General features: G+C 42.9%; 1 protein-coding gene across 3 annotated transcripts in view; it reads right to left on the reverse strand.

Annotated features, from left to right (window-relative positions):
* Positions 1-249: 249 nt before the first annotated feature.
* Positions 250-25,756, reverse strand: part of snapc2 (small nuclear RNA activating complex, polypeptide 2) — a 58,521-nt gene continuing 33,014 nt past the window's right edge. For all 3 annotated transcript variants that reach the window (XM_072376585.1, XM_072376584.1, XM_072376583.1), the window contains one exon: positions 250-771. In XM_072376585.1, coding sequence (XP_072232686.1) covers positions 514-771 — 258 coding nt within the window. In that variant the 3' untranslated portion in view covers positions 250-513. The remainder of the gene's footprint in view (positions 772-25,756) is intronic.

Consider the following 25,756-nt stretch of genomic DNA (forward strand, 5'->3'; position numbering starts at 1 on the left):
GGCTCTGAGCTGAGTTGTTTGGTGGGAGATTAACAGCAGCACTTACATGTGATTTCAGAAAGTCTGCCCGAGTAAAACAAGCAGATCTTAGCAACACAACATCCCAATGCAGGGAGCCATGACAGTCATACATAATCTGTCAAATATGAAACTCAGTTAGTTGCAGAAGTCCTTTAATTTAACAGAATATGCTAAACTTCTCAAAAGCTCTGTTTCACTTTAATTATTTTTTCTTTAAGAAGCAAACAACTTAAACCAAAATAAAACCGTCTCAACTTGTGGTCAAAGAATAAGCAAACAAGGGAGGTAAATGCAAGAAAACATTTTATGACAATATCAAATACTTGAAGGACTGTGGAAGAGAACAAGATTTTGACAGCCAGCCATGAAACTTCAAACAAACACTATGGCTGAGCTTTAGAATTCACACAACAACAATGTACATTTATATAGTGCGGACACAGAGGGGCTGAAGTAACACTGCACATTTCTTTCATTCCCTATCAGCTGTACCTATCTGCGCATTAACAGTTTCAGTGGCACCATGAAGGGATTAAGTGGGGGGCAGAATTCCAACACATCCCCTGATTGGCTGGAAGAGCTGTGCCTCGCTGATGATTGGCTTTCAGCTTTATGTAGCTTCAGGCTCTTCCTTCCACTGTCAGCAGCCTCTCTGTGTGCGTCTGTCTGAGCAGAGAGTCCTTCCCTCAGCTCTGCCAGTGTTTCTCTTGCCATCCTAGAGTCTGCTGGGGCTGAGACACACTGATACACCTAAAACATGGAGAGAAGGAGAGGCCTGTCAGGTTGAAGCATAGTATTGCAGAAAAAATAATTAAATGAACCCTCATGTATCTGTAATACTGAACTTCTATGCATCTATAAGGTCTTGTTCATGGGTTCTGCCTTATGTTTCTACAGTTTTCTCGTGTGTCAAATAATTTTTATGTTGCTTTTGACAGTCATGTTTAAATATATAATGGAAAAAGTAGAGCTGTAACATTACAACCACTGCAATGTTGTAACATATGTGACCACGGCGACTTTATAACACGTGTTGTAGCCACTGTAATGTTGTAACCACTGTGACGTTTTAACACATGTAACCACTGTAACGTTGTAACCGCTGTAGCATTGGAACACATGTTGTAACCACTGTAATGTAACCGCTGTAACGTTGGAACACATGTTGTAACCACTGTAACGTTGTAACACATGTAACCGCTGTAGCGTTGTAACACATGTTGTAACCACTGTAACGTTGTAACGCATGTTGTAACCACTGTAACGTTGTAACGCATGTTGTAACCACTGTAACGTTGTAACAAATGTAACCACTGTAACCGCGGTAGCATTGGAACACATGTTGTAACCACTGTAACGTAACAGCTGTGACGTTGCAACACATGTAACCACTGTAACGTTGTAACCGCTGTAGCATTGGAACACATGTTGTAACCACTGTAACGTTGTAACTGCTGTAGCATTGGAACACACGTAACCACTGTAACCGCAGTAGCATTGGAACACATGTTGTAACCACTGTAACGTTGTAACCGCTGTGACGTTGGAACACGTTGTAACCACTGTAACGTAACAGCTGTGACTTTGTAACACATGTAACCACTGTAACGTTGTAACCGCTGTAGCATTGGAACACATGTTGTAACCACTGTAACGTTGTACCTGCTGTAGCATTGGAACACATGTTGTAACGTAACCGCTGTAGCATTGTAACACATGTTGTAACCACTGTAACGTTGTAACCACTGTAGCGTTGGAACACATGTTGTGACCACTGTAATGTTGTAACCCCTGCAACGTTGTAACCGCTGTGACGTTTTAACACTTGTTACCACTGTAACATTGTAAACGCTGTAGCATTGGAACACATGTTGTAACCACTGTAATGTTGTAACCGCTGTAGCATTGGAACACATCTTGTAACCGCTGTGACGTTGTAACACATGTTGTAACCACTGTAACGTCGTAACCGCCGTAACGTTGGAACACATGTTGTGACCATGGTAACGTTGTAACCGCTGTAGCGTTGTAACACATGTTGTAACCACTGTAACGTTGTAACACATGCAACCGCTGTAGCGTTGTAACACATGCAACCGCTGTAGCGTTGTAACACATGCAACCGCTGTAGCGTTGTAACACATGCAACCGCTGTAGCGTTGTAACACATGCAACCGCTGTAGCGTTGTAACACATGCAACCGCTGTAGCGTTGTAACACATGTTGTAACCATTGTAACGTTGTAACGCATGTTGTAAGCACTGTAACGTAACAAATGTAACCACGGTAGCATTGGAACACATGTTGTAACCACTGTAACGTTGTAACCGCTGTGACGTTGGAACACATCTTGTAACCACTGTAACGTAACAGCTGTGACGTTGTAACACATGTAACCACTGTAACGTTGTAACCGCTGTGACGTTGGAACACATGTTGTAACCACTGTAACGTTGTAACTGCTGTAGCATTGGAACACACGTAACCACTGTAACCGCAGTAGCATTGGAACACATGTTGTAACCACTGTAACGTTGTAACCGCTGTGACGTTGGAACACATGTTGTAACCACTGTAACGTAACAGCTGTGATGTTGTAACACATGTAACCACTGTAACGTTGTAACCGCTGTAGCATTGGAACACATGTTGTAACCACTGTAACGTTGTACCTGCTGTAGCATTGGAACACATGTTGTAACCACTGTAATGTTGTAACCACTGTAGCGTTGGAACACATGTTGTGACCACTGTAATGTTGTAACCACTGTAACGTTGTAACCGCTGTGACGTTTTAACACTTGTAACCACTGTAACATTGTAAACGCTGTAGCATTGGAACACATGTTGTAACCACTGTAATGTAACCGCCGTAACGTTGGAACACATGTTGTGACCACTGTAACGTTGTAACCGCTGTAGCGTTGTAACACATGTTGTAACCACTGTAACGTTGTAACACATGTAACCGCTGTAGCGTTGTAACACATGGTGTAACCACTGTAACGTTGTAACGCATGTTGTAACAACTGTAACGTTGTAACAAATGTAACCACTGTAACCGCGGTAGCATTGGAACACATGTTGTAACCACTGTAACGTTGTAACCGTTGTGACGTTGGAACACATCTTGTAACCACTGTAACGTAACAGCTGTGACGTTGTAACACATGTAACCACTGTAACGTTGTAACCGCTGTAGCATTGGAACACATGTTGTAACCACTGTAACGTTGTAACTGCTGTAGCATTGGAACACACGTAACCACTGTAACCGCAGTAGCATTGGAACATATGTTGTAACCACTGTAACGTTGTAACCGCTGTGACGTTGGAACACATGTTGTAACCACTGTAACGTAACAGCTGTGACGTTGTAACACATGTGACCACTGTAACGTTGTAACCGCTGTAGCATTGGAACACATGTTGTAACCACTGTAACGTTGTAACCGCTGTGACGTTGGAACACATCTTGTAACCACTGTAACGTAACAGCTGTGACGTTGTAACACATGTAACCACTGTAACGTTGTAACCGCTGTAGCATTGGAACACATGTTGTAACCACTGTAACGTTGTAACTGCTGTAGCATTGGAACACACGTAACCACTGTAACCGCAGTAGCATTGGAACACATGTTGTAACCACTGTAACGTTGTAACCGCTGTGACGTTGGAACACATGTTGTAACCACTGTAACGTAACAGCTGTGATGTTGTAACACATGTAACCACTGTAACGTTGTAACCGCTGTAGCATTGGAACACATGTTGTAACCACTGTAACGTTGTACCTGTTGTAGCATTGGAACACATGTTGTAACGTAACCACTGTAGCATTGTAACACATGTTGTAACCACTGTAATGTTGTAACCGCTGTAGCATTGGAACACATGTTGTAACCACTGTAACGTTGTACCTGTTGTAGCATTGGAACACATGTTGTAACGTAACCACTGTAGCATTGTAACACATGTTGTAACCACTGTAATGTTGTAACCACTGTAACGTTGTAACCGCTGTGACGTTTTAACACTTGTAACCACTGTAACATTGTAAACGCTGTAGCATTGGAACACATGTTGTAACCACTGTAATGTAACCGCCGTAACGTTGGAACACATGTTGTGACCACTGTAACGTTGTAACTGCTGTAGCGTTGTAACACATGTTGTAACCACTGTAACGTTGTAACACATGTAACCGCTGTAGCGTTGTAACACATGTTGTAACCACTGTAACGTTCTAACGCATGTTGTAACCACTGTAACGTTGTAACAAATGTAACCACTGTAACCGCGGTAGCATTGGAACACATGTTGTAACCACTGTAACGTTGTAACCGCTGTGACGTTGGAACACATGTTGTAACCACTGTAACGTAACAGCTGTGACGTTGTAACACATGTGACCACTGTAACGTTGTAACCGCTGTAGCATTGGAACACATGTTGTAACCACTGTAACGTTGTAACCGCTGTGACGTTGGAACACATCTTGTAACCACTGTAACCGCTGTAGCATTGGAACACATGTTGTAACCACTGTAACGTTGTAACTGCTGTAGCATTGGAACACACGTAACCACTGTAACCGCAGTAGCATTGGAACACATGTTGTAACCACTGTAACGTTGTAACCGCTGTGACGTTGGAACACATGTTGTAGCCACTGTAACGTAACAGCTGTGATGTTGTAACACATGTAACCACTGTAACGTTGTAACCGCTGTAGCATTGGAACACATGTTGTAACCACTGTAACGTTGTACCTGTTGTAGCATTGGAACACATGTTGTAACGTAACCGCTGTAGCATTGTAACACATGTTGTAACCACTGTAATGTTGTAACCACTGTAGCGTTGGAACACATGTTGTGACCACTGTAATGTTGTAACCACTGTAACGTTGTAACCGCTGTGACGTTTTAACACTTGTAACCACTGTAACATTGTAAACGCTGTAGCATTGGAACACATGTTGTAACCACTGTATTGTAACCGCCGTAACGTTGGAACACATGTTGTGACCACTGTAACGTTGTAACCGCTGTAGCGTTGTAACACATGTTGTAACCACTGTAACGTTGTAACACATGTAACCGCTGTAGCGTTGTAACACATGTTGTAACCACTGTAACGTTGTAACGCATGTTGTAACCACTGTAACGTTGTAACAAATGTAACCACTGTAACCGCGGTAGCATTGGAACACATGTTGTAACCACTGTAACGTTGTAACCGCTGTGACGTTGGAACACATGTTGTAACCACTGTAATGTAACAGCTGTGACGTTGTAACACATGTAACCACTGTAACGTTGTAACCGCTGTAGCATTGGAACACATGTTGTAACCACTGTAACGTTGTAACTGCTGTAGCATTGGAACACACGTAACCACTGTAACCGCAGTAGCATTGGAACACATGTTGTAACCACTGTAACGTTGTAACCGCTGTGACGTTGGAACACATGTTGTAACCACTGTAACGTAACAGCTGTGACGTTGTAACACATGTGACCACTGTAACGTTGTAACCACTGTAGCAATGGAACACAGGTTGTAACCACTGTAACGTTGTACCTGCTGTAGCATTGGAACACATGTTGTAACGTAACCGCTGTAGCATTGTAACACATGTTGTAACCACTGTAATGTTGTAACCACTGTAATGTTGTAACCGCTGTAGCATTGGAACACATCTTGTAACCGCTGTGACGTTGTAACACATGTTGTAACCACTGTAACGTTGTAACCGCTGTGATGTTGGAACACATGTTGTAACCACTGTAACGTCGTAACCGCTGTAGCAATGGAAAACATGTTGTAACCGCTGTGACGTTGTAACACGTTTTAACCACTGTAACGTAACCGCAGTAGCATTGGAACACATCTTGTAACCGCTGTGACGTTGTAACCGCTGTAGCGTTGTAACATGTTGTAACCACTGTAACGTTGTAATATGTAACCACTGTAACCGCGGTAGCATTTGAACGCATGTTGTAACCACTGTACCGTTGTAACCGCTGTGACGTTGGAACACATGTTGTAACCACTGTAATGTAACAGCTGTGACGTTGTAACACATGTAACCACTGTAACGTTGTAACCGCTGTAGCATTGGAACACATGTTGTAACCACTGTAACGTTGTAACTGCTGTAGCATTGGAACACACGTAACCACTGTAACCGCAGTAGCATTGGAACACATGTTGTAACCACTGTAACGTTGTAACCGCTGTGACGTTGGAACACATGTTGTAACCACTGTAACGTAACAGCTGTGACGTTGTAACACATGTGACCACTGTAACGTTGTAACCACTGTAGCAATGGAACACAGGTTGTAACCACTGTAACGTTGTACCTGCTGTAGCATTGGAACACATGTTGTAACGTAACCGCTGTAGCATTGTAACACATGTTGTAACCACTGTATTGTTGTAACCACTGTAATGTTGTAACCGCTGTAGCATTGGAACACATCTTGTAACCGCTGTGACGTTGTAACACATGTTGTAACCACTGTAACGTTGTAACCGCTGTGATGTTGGAACACATGTTGTAACCACTGTAACGTCGTAACCGCTGTAGCAATGGAAAACATGTTGTAACCGCTGTGACGTTGTAACACGTTTTAACCACTGTAACGTAACCGCAGTAGCATTGGAACACATCTTGTAACCGCTGTGACGTTGTAACCGCTGTAGCGTTGTAACATGTTGTAACCACTGTAACGTTGTAATATGTAACCACTGTAACCGCGGTAGCATTTGAACGCATGTTGTAACCACTGTACCGTTGTAACCGCTGTGACGTTGGAACACATGTTTTAACCACTGTAACGTTGTAACTGCTGTAGCATTGGAACACATGTTTTAACCACTGTAACGTTGTAACTGCTGTAGCATTGGAACACATGTTGTGACCACTGAAACGTTGCAACCGCTGTGACGTTTTAACACTTGTAACCACTGTAACATTGTAAACGCTGTAGCATTGGAACACATGTTGTAACCGCTGTAACGTTGGAACACATGTTGTGACCACTGTAGCGTTGTAACCACTGTAACCGCGGTACCATTGGAACACATGTAACCACTGTAACGTTGTAACCGCTGTGACGTTGGAACACATGTTGTAACCACTGTAACGTTGTAACCGCTGTGACGTTGGAACACATGTTGTAACCACTGTAACGTTGTAACCGCTGTGACGTTGGAACACATCTTGTAACCACTGTAACGTAACAGCTTTGACGTTGTAACACATGTAACCACTAACGTAACCGCTGTAGCGTTGAAACACATGTTGTAACAACTGTAACGTTGTAACTGCTTTAGCATTGGCACACATGTTGTAACCACTAACGTAACCACTGTAACGTTGTAACCACTTTAGCGTTGGAACACATGTTGTGACCACTGTAATGTTGTAACCACTGTAATCTTGTAACCGCTGTAGCATTGGAACACATCTTGTAACCGCTGTGACGTTGTAACACATGTTGTAACCACTGTAACGTTGTAACCGCTGTGATGTTGGAACACATGTTGTAACCACTGTAACGTCGTAACCGCTGTAGCATTGGAAAACATGTTGTAACCACTGTAACGTTGTAACCGCTGTGACGTTGTAACACGGTTTAACCACTGTAACGTAACCGCAGTAGCATTGGAACACATCTGGTAACCGCTGTGACATTGTAAACGCTGTAGCATTGGAACACATGTTGTAACCACTGTAATGTAACCGCCGTAACGTTGGAACACATGTTGTGACCACTGTAACGTTGTAACACATGTAACCGCTGTAGCGTTGTAACACATGTTGTAACCACTGTAGCGTTGTAACGCATGTTGTAACCACTGTAACGTTGTAACACATGTAACCGCTGTAGCGTTGTAACACATGTTGTAACCACTGTAACGTTGTAACGCATGTTGTAACCACTGTAACGTTGTAACAAATGTAACCACTGTAACCGCGGTAGCATTGGAACACATGTTGTAACCACTGTAACGTTGTAACCGCTGTGACGTTGGAACACATGTTGTAACCACTGTAACGTAACAGCTGTGACGTTGTAACACATGTAACCACTGTAACCGCTGTAGCATTGGAACACATGTTGTAACCACTGTAACGTTGTAACTGCTGTAGCATTGGAACACACGTAACCACTGTAACCGCAGTAGCATTGGAACACATGTTGTAACCACTGTAACGTTGTAACCGCTGTGACGTTGGAACACATGTTGTAACCACTGTAACGTAACAGCTGTGACGTTGTAACACATGTGACCACTGTAACGTTGTAACCGCTGTAGCATTGGAACACATGTTGTAACCACTGTAACGTTGTAACCGCTGTGACGTTGGAACACATCTTGTAACCACTGTAACGTAACAGCTGTGACGTTGTAACACATGTAACCACTGTAACGTTGTAACCGCTGTAGCATTGGAACACATGTTGTAACCACTGTAACGTTGTAACTGCTGTAGCATTGGAACACACGTAACCACTGTAACCGCAGTAGCATTGGAACACATGTTGTAACCACTGTAACGTTGTAACCGCTGTGACGTTGGAACACATGTTGTAACCACTGTAACGTAACAGCTGTGATGTTGTAACACATGTAACCACTGTAACGTTGTAACCGCTGTAGCATTGGAACACATGTTGTAACCACTGTAACGTTGTACCTGTTGTAGCATTGGAACACATGTTGTAACGTAACCGCTGTAGCATTGTAACACATGTTGTAACCACTGTAATGTTGTAACCACTGTAGCGTTGGAACACATGTTGTGACCACTGTAATGTTGTAACCACTGTAACGTTGTAACCGCTGTGACGTTTTAACACTTGTAACCACTGTAACATTGTAACCGCTGTGACGTTTTAACACTTGTAACCACTGTAACATTGTAAACGCTGTAGCATTGGAACACATGTTGTAACCACTGTAATGTAACCGCCGTAACGTTGGAACACATGTTGTGATCACTGTAACGTTGTAACCGCTGTAGCGTTGTAACACATGTTGTAACCACTGTAACGTTGTAACGCATGTTGTAACCACTGTAACGTTGTAACAAATGTAACCACTGTAACCGCGGTAGCATTGGAACACATGTTGTAACCACTGTAACGTTGTAACCGCTGTGACGTTGGAACACATGTTGTAACCACTGTAACGTAACAGCTGTGACGTTGTAACACATGTAACCACTGTAACGTTGTAACCGCTGTAGCATTGGAACACATGTTGTAACCACTGTAACGTTGTAACTGCTGTAGCATTGGAACACACGTAACCACTGTAACCGCAGTAGCATTGGAACACATGTTGTAACCACTGTAACGTTGTAACCGCTGTGACGTTGGAACACATGTTGTAACCACTGTAACGTAACAGCTGTGACGTTGTAACACATGTGACCACTGTAACGTTGTAACCGCTGTAGCATTGGAACACAGGTTGTAACCACTGTAACGTTGTACCTGCTGTAGCATTGGAACACATGTTGTAACGTAACCGCTGTAGCATTGTAACACATGTTGTAACCACTGTAATGTTGTAACCGCTGTAGCATTGGAACACATCTTGTAACCGCTGTGACGTTGTAACACATGTTGTAACCACTGTAACGTTGTAACCGCTGTGATGTTGGAACACATGTTGTAACCACTGTAACGTCGTAACCGCTGTAGCATTGGAAAACATGTAACCGCTGTGACGTTGTAACACGTTTTAACCACTGTAACGTAACCGCAGTAGCATTGGAACACATCTTGTAACCGCTGTGACGTTGTAACCGCTGTAGCGTTGTAACATGTTGTAACCACTGTAACGTTGTAATATGTAACCACTGTAACCGCGGTAGCATTTGAACACATGTTGTAACCACTGTACCGTTGTAACCGCTGTGACGTTGGAACACATGTTGTAACCACTGTAACCGCTGTGACGTTGGAACACATGTTGTAACCACTGTACCGTTGTAACCGCTGTGACGTTGGAACACATGTTGTAACCACTGTAACGTAACAGCTGTGACGTTGTAACACATGTAACCACTGTAACGTTGTAACCGCTGTAGCATTGGAACACATCTTGTAACCACTGTAACGTTGTAACCGCTGTGACGTTGGAACACATGTTGTAACCACTGTAACGTTGTAACCGCTGTGACGTTGGAACACATCTTGTAACCACTGTAACGTAACAGCTGTGACGTTGTAACACATGTAACCACTAACGTAACCGCTGTAGCGTTGAAACACATGTTGTAACAACTGTAACGTTGTAACTGCTTTAGCATTGGAACACATGTTGTAACCACTGTAACGTAACCACTGTAACGTTGTAACCACTGTAGCGTTGGAACACATGTTGTGACCACTGTAATGTTGTAACCACTGTAATCTTGTAACCGCTGTAGCATTGGAACACATCTTGTAACCGCTGTGACGTTGTAACACATGTTGTAACCACTGTAACGTTGTAACCGCTGTGATGTTGGAACACATGTTGTAACCACTGTAACGTCGTAACCGCTGTAGCATTGGAAAACATGTTGTAACCACTGTAACGTTGTAACCGCTGTGACGTTGTAACACGTTTTAACCACTGTAACGTAACCGCAGTAGCATTGGAACACATCTTGTAACCGCTGTGACATTGTAAACGCTGTAGCATTGGAACACATGTTGTAACCACTGTAATGTAACCGCCGTAACGTTGGAACACATGTTGTGACCACTGTAACGTTGTAACCGCTGTAGCGTTGTAACACATGTTGTAACCACTGTAACGTTGTAACACATGTAACCGATGTAGCGTTGTAACGCATGTTGTAACCACTGTAACGTTGTAACGCATGTTGTAACCACTGTAACGTTGTAACATGTAACCACTGTAACCGCGGTAGCATTTGAACACATGTTGTAACCACTAACGTTGTAACCGCTGTGACGTTGGAACACATGTTGTAACCACTGTAACGTAACAGCTGTGACGTTGTAACACATGTAACCACTGTAACGTTGTAACCGCTGTAGCATTGGAACATATGTTTTAACCACTGTAACGTTGTAACTGCTGTAGCATTGGAACACATGTTGTGACCACTGAAACGTTGTAACCGCTGTAGCATTGGAACACATGTTTTAACCACTGTAACGTTGTAACTGCTGTAGCATTGGAACACATGTTGTGACCACTGAAACGTTGCAACCGCTGTGACGTTTTAACACTTGTAACCACTGTAACATTGTAAACGCTGTAGCATTGGAACACATGTTGTAAACGCTGTAACGTTGGAACACATGTTGTGACCACTGTAACGTTGTAACCGCTGTAGCGTTGTAACATGTTGTAACCACTGTAACCGCGGTACCATTGGAACACATGTAACCGCTGTAACGTTGTAACCGCTGTGACGTTGGAACACATGTTGTAACCACTGTAACGTAACAGCTGTGACGTTGTAAAACATGTTACAACATGTGTTCCAACGCTACAGCGGTTACGTTAGTGGTTACAACTGTAACGTTGTAACTGCTTTAGCATTGGAACACATGTTGTAACCACTGTAACGTTGTAACCACTGTAACGTTGTAACCACTGTAGCGTTGGAACACATGTTGTGACCACTGTAATTTTGTAACCACTGTAATGTTTTAACCGCTGTAGCATTGGAACATCTTGTAACCGCTGTGACGTTGTAACACATGTTGTAACCACTGTAAGGTTGTAACCTCTGTGATGTTGGAACACATGTTGTAACCACTGTAACGTCGTATCCGCTGTAGCATTGGAAAACATGTTGTAACCACTGTAACGTTGTAACCGCTGTGACGTTGTAACACGTTTTAACCACTGTAACGTAACCGCAGTAGCATTGGAACACATCTTGTAACCGCTGTGACGTTGTAACCACTGTAGCGTTGTAACATGTTGTAACCACTGTAACGTTGTAACATGTAACCACTGTAACCACGGTAGCATTTGAACACATGTTGTAACCACTGTAACGTTGTAACCGCTGTGACGTTGGAACACATGTTGTAACCACTGTAACGTAACAGCTGTGACGTTGTAACACATGTAACCACTGTAACGTTGTAACCGCTGTAGCATTGGAACACATGTTTTAACCACTGTAACGTTGTAACTGCTGTAGCATTGGAACACATGTTGTGACCACTGAAACGTAACTGCTGTAGCATTGGAACACATGTTGTGACCACTGAAACGTTGTAACCGCTGTAGCATTGGAACACATGTTTTAACCACTGTAACGTTGTAACTGCTGTAGTATTGGAACACATGTTGTGACCACTGAAACGTTGCAACCGCTGTGACGTTTGAACACTTGTAACCACTGTAACATTGTAAACGCTGTAGCATTGGAACACATGTTGTAACCGCTGTGACGTTTTAACACGTTTTAACCACTGTAACGTACCCGCTGTAACGTTGGAACACATGTTGTGACCACTGTAACGTTGTAACACATGTTGTAACCACTGTAACCGCGGTACCATTGGAACACATGTAACCGCTGTAACGTTGGAACACATGTTGTAACAACTGTAACGTTGTAACTGCTTTAGCATTGGAACACATGTTGTAACCACTGTAACGTTGTAACTACTGTAGCGTTGGAACACATGTTGTGACCACTGTAATGTTGTAACCACTGTAATGTTGTAACCGCTGTAGCATTGGAACACATCTTGTAACCGCTGTGACGTTGTAACACATGTTGTAACCAATGTAACGTTGTAACCGCTGTGATGTTGGAACACATGTTGTAACCACTGTAACGTCGTAACCGCTGTAGCATTGGAAAACATGTTGTAACCGCCGTGACGTTGTAACACGTTTTAACCACTGTAACGTAACCGCAGTAGCATTGGAACACATCTTGTAACCGCTGTAGCGTTGTAACATGTTGTAACCACTGTAACGTTGTAACATGTAACCACTGTAACCGCGGTAGCATTTGAACACATGTAACCACTGTAACGTTGTAACCACTGTAACGTAACAGCTGTGACGTTGTAACACATGCAACCACTGTAACGTTGTAACCGCTGTAGCATTGGAACACATGTTGTAACCACTTTAACGTTGTAACCGCTGTAGCATTGGAACACATGTTTTAACCACTAACGTTGTAACTGCTGTAGCATTGGAACACATGTTGTGACCACTGAAACGTAACCGCTGTAGCGTTGTAACACATGTTGTAACCACTGTAACGTTGTAACCACTGTAGCGTTTGAACACATGTTGTGACCACTGTAACGTTGTAACCGCTATAGCATTGGAACACATCTTGTAACCACTGTAATGTTGTAACCGCTATAGCATTGGAACACATCTTGTAACCGCTGTGAAGTTGTAACACATGTTGTCACCACTGTAACGTTGTAACCGCTGTGACGTTGTAACCGCTGTGACGTTGTAGCACATGTAACCACTGTAACGTAACACATGTTGTAACCACTGTAACGTAACCGCTGTGACGTTGTAACACATGTAACCACTGTAACGTTGTAACCGCTGTAGCATTGGAACACATGTTGTAACCACTTTAACGTTGTAACTGCTGTAGCATTGGAACACATGTAACAACTGTAACGTTGTAACCGCTGTGACGTTTTAACAGGTTGTAACCGCTGTAACGTTGTAACCGCTGTAGCGTTGTAACACATGTTGTAACCACTGTAACGTTGTAACACATGTTGTAACCACTGTAACCGCGGTACCATTGGAACACATGTAACCACTGTAACGTTGTAACTGCTGTAGCATTGGAACACATGTTGTAACCACTGTAACGTTGTAACCACTGTAGCATTAGAACACATGTTGTAACCACTATAGAATTGGAACACATGTTGTAACCACTGTAACGTTGTAACCGCTTTGACGTTGGAACACATGTTGTAACCACTGTAACGTTGTAACCGCTATAGCATTGTAACACATGTTGTAACCACTAACGTTGTAACAATTGTAGCATTGGAACACATGTTGTAACCACTGCAACGTTGTAACCACTGTAACCGCAGTAGCATTGTAACACATGTTGTAACCACTGTAATGTTGTAACAGCTGTGACGTTGTAACACATGTAACCACTGTAACATTGTAACTGCTGTAGCATTGGAACACATGTTGTAAACACTGTAACGTTGTAACCGCTGTAGCGTTGTAACACATGTTGTAACCACTGTAACGTTGTAACCACTGTAACGTTGTAACCACTGTAGCGCTGGAACACATGTGACCACTGTAACGTTGTAACCACTGTAACGTTGTAACCGCTATAGCATTGGAACACATGTTTTAACCACTGTAGCGTTGGAACACGTTGTGACCACTGTAACGTTGTAACCACTGTAACGTTGTAACCGCTGTCACGTTTTAACACTTGTAACCACTGTAACATTGTAAACGCTGTAGCATTGGAACACATGTTGTAAACACTGTAACGTTGTAACCGCTGTAGCGTTGTAACACATGTTGTAACCACTGTAACGTTGTAACCACTGTAGCGTTGGAACACATGTTGTGACCACTGTAACGTTGTAAGCACTGTAACGTTGTAACCGCTGTTAAGTTGGAACACATGTTGTAACCACTGTAGCGTTGGAACACATGTTGTGACCACTGTAACGTTGTAACCGCTGTTAAGTTGGAACACATGTTGTAACCACTGTAACGTTGTAACCGCTATAGCATTGTAACACATGTTGTAACCATTAACGTTGTAACCACTGTAGCATTGGAACACATATTGTAACCGTTGTAACCATTGTAACGTTGTAACACATGTAACCACTGTAACCGCAGTAGCATTAGAACACATGTTGTAACCACTGTAACGTTGTAACCGCTGTGACGTTGTAACACATGTCGTAACCACTGTAATGTTGTAACAGCTGTGACGTTGTAACACATGTAACCACTGTAACGTTGTAACTGCTGTAGCATTGGAACACATATTGTAACCACTGTAACGTTGTAACCGCTATGACGTTGTGACATGTTTTAACCACTGTAACGTAACCGCTGTAACGTTGGAACACATGTTATGACCACTGTAGCGTTGTAACGCATGTTGTAACCGCTGTAACGTTGTAACTGCTGTAGCATTGGAACACACGTTGTAACCACTGTAACGTTGTAACCGCTGTGACGTTTTAACACTCGTAACCACTGTAACATTGTAAACGCTGTAGCATTGGAACACATGTTGTAACCACTGTAACGTTGTAACCGCTGTGACGTTGTAGCACATGTAACCACTGTAACGTTGTAACCACTGTAGCATTGGAACAAATGTTGTAACCACTGTAACGTTGTAACTGCTGTAGCATTGAACACATGTTGTAACCACTGTAACGTTGTAACCGCTGTGACGTTGTAACACATGTTTTAACCGCTGTAACGTTGGAACACATGTGACCACTGTAACGTTGTAACCGCTGTAGTGTTGTAACACATGTTGTAACCACTGTAACGTTGTAACCGCTGTGACGTTGGAACACATGTTGTGACTACTAACGTTGGAACCACTGTAACGTAACCGCTGTAGCGTTGGAACCGCTGTGATATTGTAACACATGTTGTGACCACTGTAGCGTTGGAACACATTTTGTGACCACTGCAACGTTGTAATCACTGTAACGTTGTAACACATGTAACCACTGTAACCGCAGTAGCATTGGAACACATGTTGTAGCCACTAACGTTGTAACCGCTTTGACGTTGTAACCGCTATAGCATTGTAACACATGTTGTAACCACTAACGTTGTAACCACTGTAACGTAGTAACCGCTGTAGAAATGGAACACATGTTGTAACCACTCTAACGTTGTAACCACTGTAGCGTTGGAACACATGTTGTGACCACTGTAATGTTGTAACCACTGTAATCTTGTAACCGCTGTAGCATTGGAACACATCTTGTAACCGCTGTGACGTTGTAACACATGTTGTAACCACTGTAACGTTGTAACCGCTGTGATGTTGGAACACATGTTGTAACCACTGTAACGTCGTAACCGCTGTAGCATTGGAAAACATGTTGTAACCACTGTAACGTTGTAACCGCTGTGACGTTGTAACACGTTTTAACCACTGTAACGTAACCGCAGTAGCATTGGAACACATCTTGTAACCGCTGTGACATTGTAAACGCTGTAGCATTGGAACACGTTGTAACCACTGTAACCGCAGTAGCATTGGAACATATGTTGTAACCACTGTAACGTTGTAACCGCTGTGACGTTGGAACACATGTTGTAACCACTGTAACGTAACAGCTGTGACGTTGTAACACATGTGACCACTGTAACGTTGGAACCGCTGTAGCATTGGAACACATGTTGTAACCACTGTAACGTTGTAACCGCTGTGACGTTGGAACACATCTTGTAACCACTGTAACGTAACAGCTGTGACGTTGTAACACATGTAACCACTGTAACGTTGTAACCGCTGTAGCATTGGAACACATGTTGTAACCACTGTAACGTTGTAACTGCTGTAGCATTGGAACACACGTAACCACTGTAACCGCAGTAGCATTGGAACACATGTTGTAACCACTGTAACGTTGTAACCGCTGTGACGTTGGAACACATGTTGTAACCACTGTAACGTAACAGCTGTGATGTTGTAACACATGTAACCACTGTAACGTTGTAACCGCTGTAGCATTGGAACACATGTTGTAACCACTGTAACGTTGTACCTGTTGTAGCATTGGAACACATGTTGTAACGTAACCACTGTAGCATTGTAACACATGTTGTAACCACTGTAATGTTGTAACCGCTGTAGCATTGGAACACATGTTGTAACCACTGTAACGTTGTACCTGTTGTAGCATTGGAACACATGTTGTAACGTAACCACTGTAGCATTGTAACACATGTTGTAACCACTGTAATGTTGTAACCACTGTAACGTTGTAACCGCTGTGACGTTTTAACACTTGTAACCACTGTAACATTGTAAACGCTGTAGCATTGGAACACATGTTGTAACCACTGTAATGTAACCGCCGTAACGTTGGAACACATGTTGTGACCACTGTAACGTTGTAACTGCTGTAGCGTTGTAACACATGTTGTAACCACTGTAACGTTGTAACACATGTAACCGCTGTAGCGTTGTAACACATGTTGTAACCACTGTAACGTTCTAACGCATGTTGTAACCACTGTAACGTTGTAACAAATGTAACCACTGTAACCGCGGTAGCATTGGAACACATGTTGTAACCACTGTAACGTTGTAACTGCTGTAGCGTTGTAACACATGTTGTAACCACTGTAACGTTGTAACACATGTAACCGCTGTAGCGTTGTAACACATGTTGTAACCACTGTAACGTTCTAACGCATGTTGTAACCACTGTAACGTTGTAACAAATGTAACCACTGTAACCGCGGTAGCATTGGAACACATGTTGTAACCACTGTAACGTTGTAACCGCTGTGACGTTGGAACACATGTTGTAACCACTGTAACGTAACAGCTGTGACGTTGTAACACATGTGACCACTGTAACGTTGTAACCGCTGTAGCATTGGAACACATGTTGTAACCACTGTAACGTTGTAACCGCTGTGACGTTGGAACACATCTTGTAACCACTGTAACCGCTGTAGCATTGGAACACATGTTGTAACCACTGTAACGTTGTAACTGCTGTAGCATTGGAACACACGTAACCACTGTAACCGCAGTAGCATTGGAACACATGTTGTAACCACTGTAACGTTGTAACCGCTGTGACGTTGGAACACATGTTGTAGCCACTGTAACGTAACAGCTGTGATGTTGTAACACATGTAACCACTGTAACGTTGTAACCGCTGTAGCATTGGAACACATGTTGTAACCACTGTAACGTTGTACCTGTTGTAGCATTGGAACACATGTTGTAACGTAACCGCTGTAGCATTGTAACACATGTTGTAACCACTGTAATGTTGTAACCACTGTAGCGTTGGAACACATGTTGTGACCACTGTAATGTTGTAACCACTGTAACGTTGTAACCGCTGTGACGTTTTAACACTTGTAACCACTGTAACATTGTAAACGCTGTAGCATTGGAACACATGTTGTAACCACTGTATTGTAACCGCCGTAACGTTGGAACACATGTTGTGACCACTGTAACGTTGTAACCGCTGTAGCGTTGTAACACATGTTGTAACCACTGTAACGTTGTAACACATGTAACCGCTGTAGCGTTGTAACACATGTTGTAACCACTGTAACGTTGTAACGCATGTTGTAACCACTGTAACGTTGTAACAAATGTAACCACTGTAACCGCGGTAGCATTGGAACACATGTTGTAACCACTGTAACGTTGTAACCGCTGTGACGTTGGAACACATGTTGTAACCACTGTAATGTAACAGCTGTGACGTTGTAACACATGTAACCACTGTAACGTTGTAACCGCTGTAGCATTGGAACACATGTTGTAACCACTGTAACGTTGTAACTGCTGTAGCATTGGAACACACGTAACCACTGTAACCGCAGTAGCATTGGAACACATGTTGTAACCACTGTAACGTTGTAACCGCTGTGACGTTGGAACACATGTTGTAACCACTGTAATGTAACAGCTGTGACGTTGTAACACATGTGACCACTGTAACGTTGTAACCACTGTAGCAATGGAACACAGGTTGTAACCACTGTAACGTTGTACCTGCTGTAGCATTGGAACACATGTTGTAACGTAACCGCTGTAGCATTGTAACACATGTTGTAACCACTGTAATGTTGTAACCGCTGTAGCATTGGAACACATCTTGTAACCGCTGTGACGTTGTAACACATGTTGTAACCACTGTAACGTTGTAACCGCTGTGATGTTGGAACACATGTTGTAACCACTGTAACGTCGTAACCGCTGTAGCAATGGAAAACATGTTGTAACCGCTGTGACGTTGTAACACGTTTTAACCACTGTAACGTAACCGCAGTAGCATTGGAACACATCTTGTAACCGCTGTGACGTTGTAACCGCTGTAGCGTTGTAACATGTTGTAACCACTGTAACGTTGTAATATGTAACCACTGTAACCGCGGTAGCATTTGAACGCATGTTGTAACCACTGTACCGTTGTAACCGCTGTGACGTTGGAACACATGTTGTAACCACTGTAATGTAACAGCTGTGACGTTGTAACACATGTAACCACTGTAACGTTGTAACCGCTGTAGCATTGGAACACATGTTGTAACCACTGTAACGTTGTAACTGCTGTAGCATTGGAACACACGTAACCACTGTAACCGCAGTAGCATTGGAACACATGTTGTAACCACTGTAACGTTGTAACCGCTGTGACGTTGGAACACATGTTGTAACCACTGTAACGTTCTAACGCATGTTGTAACCACTGTAACGTTGTAACAAATGTAACCACTGTAACCGCGGTAGCATTGGAACACATGTTGTAACCACTGTAACGTTGTAACCGCTGTGACGTTGGAACACATGTTGTAACCACTGTAACGTAACAGCTGTGACGTTGTAACACATGTGACCACTGTAACGTTGTAACCGCTGTAGCATTGGAACACATGTTGTAACCACTGTAACGTTGTAACCGCTGTGACGTTGGAACACATCTTGTAACCACTGTAACCGCTGTAGCATTGGAACACATGTTGTAACCACTGTAACGTTGTAACTGCTGTAGCATTGGAACACACGTAACCACTGTAACCGCAGTAGCATTGGAACACATGTTGTAACCACTGTAACGTTGTAACCGCTGTGACGTTGGAACACATGTTGTAGCCACTGTAACGTAACAGCTGTGATGTTGTAACACATGTAACCACTGTAACGTTGTAACCGCTGTAGCATTGGAACACATGTTGTAACCACTGTAACGTTGTACCTGTTGTAGCATTGGAACACATGTTGTAACGTAACCGCTGTAGCATTGTAACACATGTTGTAACCACTGTAATGTTGTAACCACTGTAGCGTTGGAACACATGTTGTGACCACTGTAATGTTGTAACCACTGTAACGTTGTAACCGCTGTGACGTTTTAACACTTGTAACCACTGTAACATTGTAAACGCTGTAGCATTGGAACACATGTTGTAACCACTGTATTGTAACCGCCGTAACGTTGGAACACATGTTGTGACCACTGTAACGTTGTAACCGCTGTAGCGTTGTAACACATGTTGTAACCACTGTAACGTTGTAACACATGTAACCGCTGTAGCGTTGTAACACATGTTGTAACCACTGTAACGTTGTAACGCATGTTGTAACCACTGTAACGTTGTAACAAATGTAACCACTGTAACCGCGGTAGCATTGGAACACATGTTGTAACCACTGTAACGTTGTAACCGCTGTGACGTTGGAACACATGTTGTAACCACTGTAATGTAACAGCTGTGACGTTGTAACACATGTAACCACTGTAACGTTGTAACCGCTGTAGCATTGGAACACATGTTGTAACCACTGTAACGTTGTAACTGCTGTAGCATTGGAACACACGTAACCACTGTAACCGCAGTAGCATTGGAACACATGTTGTAACCACTGTAACGTTGTAACCGCTGTGACGTTGGAACACATGTTGTAACCACTGTAATGTAACAGCTGTGACGTTGTAACACATGTGACCACTGTAACGTTGTAACCACTGTAGCAATGGAACACAGGTTGTAACCACTGTAACGTTGTACCTGCTGTAGCATTGGAACACATGTTGTAACGTAACCGCTGTAGCATTGTAACACATGTTGTAACCACTGTAATGTTGTAACCGCTGTAGCATTGGAACACATCTTGTAACCGCTGTGACGTTGTAACACATGTTGTAACCACTGTAACGTTGTAACCGCTGTGATGTTGGAACACATGTTGTAACCACTGTAACGTCGTAACCGCTGTAGCAATGGAAAACATGTTGTAACCGCTGTGACGTTGTAACACGTTTTAACCACTGTAACGTAACCGCAGTAGCATTGGAACACATCTTGTAACCGCTGTGACGTTGTAACCGCTGTAGCGTTGTAACATGTTGTAACCACTGTAACGTTGTAATATGTAACCACTGTAACCGCGGTAGCATTTGAACGCATGTTGTAACCACTGTACCGTTGTAACCGCTGTGACGTTGGAACACATGTTGTAACCACTGTAACGTCGTATCCGCTGTAGCATTGGAAAACATGTTGTAACCACTGTAACGTTGTAACCGCTGTGACGTTGTAACACGTTTTAACCACTGTAACGTAACCGCAGTAGCATTGGAACACATCTTGTAACCGCTGTGACGTTGTAACCACTGTAGCGTTGTAACATGTTGTAACCACTGTAACGTTGTAACATGTAACCACTGTAACCACGGTAGCATTTGAACACATGTTGTAACCACTGTAACGTTGTAACCGCTGTGACGTTGGAACACATGTTGTAACCACTGTAACGTAACAGCTGTGACGTTGTAACACATGTAACCACTGTAACGTTGTAACCGCTGTAGCATTGGAACACATGTTTTAACCACTGTAACGTTGTAACTGCTGTAGCATTGGAACACATGTTGTGACCACTGAAACGTAACTGCTGTAGCATTGGAACACATGTTGTGACCACTGAAACGTTGTAACCGCTGTAGCATTGGAACACATGTTTTAACCACTGTAACGTTGTAACTGCTGTAGTATTGGAACACATGTTGTGACCACTGAAACGTTGCAACCGCTGTGACGTTTGAACACTTGTAACCACTGTAACATTGTAAACGCTGTAGCATTGGAACACATGTTGTAACCGCTGTGACGTTTTAACACGTTTTAACCACTGTAACGTACCCGCTGTAACGTTGGAACACATGTTGTGACCACTGTAACGTTGTAACACATGTTGTAACCACTGTAACCGCGGTACCATTGGAACACATGTAACCGCTGTAACGTTGGAACACATGTTGTAACAACTGTAACGTTGTAACTGCTTTAGCATTGGAACACATGTTGTAACCACTGTAACGTTGTAACTACTGTAGCGTTGGAACACATGTTGTGACCACTGTAATGTTGTAACCACTGTAATGTTGTAACCGCTGTAGCATTGGAACACATCTTGTAACCGCTGTGACGTTGTAACACATGTTGTAACCAATGTAACGTTGTAACCGCTGTGATGTTGGAACACATGTTGTAACCACTGTAACGTCGTAACCGCTGTAGCGTTGGAAAACATGTTGTAACCGCCGTGACGTTGTAACACGTTTTAACCACTGTAACGTAACCGCAGTAGCATTGGAACACATCTTGTAACCGCTGTAGCGTTGTAACATGTTGTAACCACTGTAACGTTGTAACATGTAACCACTGTAACCGCGGTAGCATTTGAACACATGTAACCACTGTAACGTTGTAACCACTGTAACGTAACAGCTGTGACGTTGTAACACATGCAACCACTGTAACGTTGTAACCGCTGTAGCATTGGAACACATGTTGTAACCACTTTAACGTTGTAACCGCTGTAGCATTGGAACACATGTTTTAACCACTAACGTTGTAACTGCTGTAGCATTGGAACACATGTTGTGACCACTGAAACGTAACCGCTGTAGCGTTGTAACACATGTTGTAACCACTGTAACGTTGTAACCACTGTAGCGTTTGAACACATGTTGTGACCACTGTAACGTTGTAACCGCTATAGCATTGGAACACATCTTGTAACCACTGTAATGTTGTAACCGCTATAGCATTGGAACACATCTTGTAACCGCTGTGAAGTTGTAACACATGTTGTCACCACTGTAACGTTGTAACCGCTGTGACGTTGTAACCGCTGTGACGTTGTAGCACATGTAACCACTGTAACGTAACACATGTTGTAACCACTGTAACGTAACCGCTGTGACGTTGTAACACATGTAACCACTGTAACGTTGTAACCGCTGTAGCATTGGAACACATGTTGTAACCACTTTAACGTTGTAACTGCTGTAGCATTGGAACACATGTAACAACTGTAACGTTGTAACCGCTGTGACGTTTTAACAGGTTGTAACCGCTGTAACGTTGTAACCGCTGTAGCGTTGTAACACATGTTGTAACCACTGTAACGTTGTAACACATGTTGTAACCACTGTAACCGCGGTACCATTGGAACACATGTAACCACTGTAACGTTGTAACTGCTGTAGCATTGGAACACATGTTGTAACCACTGTAACGTTGTAACCACTGTAGCATTAGAACACATGTTGTAACCACTATAGAATTGGAACACATGTTGTAACCACTGTAACGTTGTAACCGCTTTGACGTTGGAACACATGTTGTAACCACTGTAACGTTGTAACCGCTATAGCATTGTAACACATGTTGTAACCACTAACGTTGTAACAATTGTAGCATTGGAACACATGTTGTAACCACTGCAACGTTGTAACCACTGTAACCGCAGTAGCATTGTAACACATGTTGTAACCACTGTAATGTTGTAACAGCTGTGACGTTGTAACACATGTAACCACTGTAACATTGTAACTGCTGTAGCATTGGAACACATGTTGTAAACACTGTAACGTTGTAACCGCTGTAGCGTTGTAACACATGTTGTAACCACTGTAACGTTGTAACCACTGTAACGTTGTAACCACTGTAGCGCTGGAACACATGTGACCACTGTAACGTTGTAACCACTGTAACGTTGTAACCGCTATAGCATTGGAACACATGTTTTAACCACTGTAGCGTTGGAACACGTTGTGACCACTGTAACGTTGTAACCACTGTAACGTTGTAACCGCTGTCACGTTTTAACACTTGTAACCACTGTAACATTGTAAACGCTGTAGCATTGGAACACATGTTGTAAACACTGTAACGTTGTAACCGCTGTAGCGTTGTAACACATGTTGTAACCACTGTAACGTTGTAACCACTGTAGCGTTGGAACACATGTTGTGACCACTGTAACGTTGTAAGCACTGTAACGTTGTAACCGCTGTTAAGTTGGAACACATGTTGTAACCACTGTAACGTTGTAACCACTGTAGCGTTGGAACACATGTTGTGACCACTGTAACGTTGTAACCGCTGTTAAGTTGGAACACATGTTGTAACCACTGTAACGTTGTAACCGCTATAGCATTGTAACACATGTTGTAACCATTAACGTTGTAACCACTGTAGCATTGGAACACATATTGTAACCGTTGTAACCATTGTAACGTTGTAACACATGTAACCACTGTAACCGCAGTAGCATTAGAACACATGTTGTAACCACTGTAACGTTGTAACCGCTGTGACGTTGTAACACATGTCGTAACCACTGTAATGTTGTAACAGCTGTGACGTTGTAACACATGTAACCACTGTAACGTTGTAACTGCTGTAGCATTGGAACACATATTGTAACCACTGTAACGTTGTAACCGCTATGACGTTGTGACATGTTTTAACCACTGTAACGTAACCGCTGTAACGTTGGAACACATGTTATGACCACTGTAGCGTTGTAACGCATGTTGTAACCGCTGTAACGTTGTAACTGCTGTAGCATTGGAACACACGTTGTAACCACTGTAACGTTGTAACCGCTGTGACGTTTTAACACTCGTAACCACTGTAACATTGTAAACGCTGTAGCATTGGAACACATGTTGTAACCACTGTAACGTTGTAACCGCTGTGACGTTGTAGCACATGTAACCACTGTAACGTTGTAACCACTGTAGCATTGGAACAAATGTTGTAACCACTGTAACGTTGTAACTGCTGTAGCATTGAACACATGTTGTAACCACTGTAACGTTGTAACCGCTGTGACGTTGTAACACATGTTTTAACCGCTGTAACGTTGGAACACATGTGACCACTGTAACGTTGTAACCGCTGTAGTGTTGTAACACATGTTGTAACCACTGTAACGTTGTAACCGCTGTGACGTTGGAACACATGTTGTGACTACTAACGTTGGAACCACTGTAACGTAACCGCTGTAGCGTTGGAACCGCTGTGATATTGTAACACATGTTGTGACCACTGTAGCGTTGGAACACATTTTGTGACCACTGCAACGTTGTAATCACTGTAACGTTGTAACACATGTAACCACTGTAACCGCAGTAGCATTGGAACACATGTTGTAGCCACTAACGTTGTAACCGCTTTGACGTTGTAACCGCTATAGCATTGTAACACATGTTGTAACCACTAACGTTGTAACCACTGTAACGTAGTAACCGCTGTAGAAATGGAACACATGTTGTAACCACTCTAACGTTGTAACCACTGTAGCGTTGGAACACATGTTGTGACCACTGTAATGTTGTAACCACTGTAATCTTGTAACCGCTGTAGCATTGGAACACATCTTGTAACCGCTGTGACGTTGTAACACATGTTGTAACCACTGTAACGTTGTAACCGCTGTGATGTTGGAACACATGTTGTAACCACTGTAACGTCGTAACCGCTGTAGCATTGGAAAACATGTTGTAACCACTGTAACGTTGTAACCGCTGTGACGTTGTAACACGTTTTAACCACTGTAACGTAACCGCAGTAGCATTGGAACACATCTTTTAACCGCTGTGACATTGTAAACGCTGTAGCATTGGAACACGTTGTAACCACTGTAAC

This window comes from Leuresthes tenuis, unplaced genomic scaffold (assembly GCF_036924035.1).
Source record: "Leuresthes tenuis unplaced genomic scaffold, fLeuTen1.0.hap1 SCAF_22, whole genome shotgun sequence".
Classification (NCBI taxonomy): domain Eukaryota; kingdom Metazoa; phylum Chordata; class Actinopteri; order Atheriniformes; family Atherinopsidae; genus Leuresthes; species Leuresthes tenuis.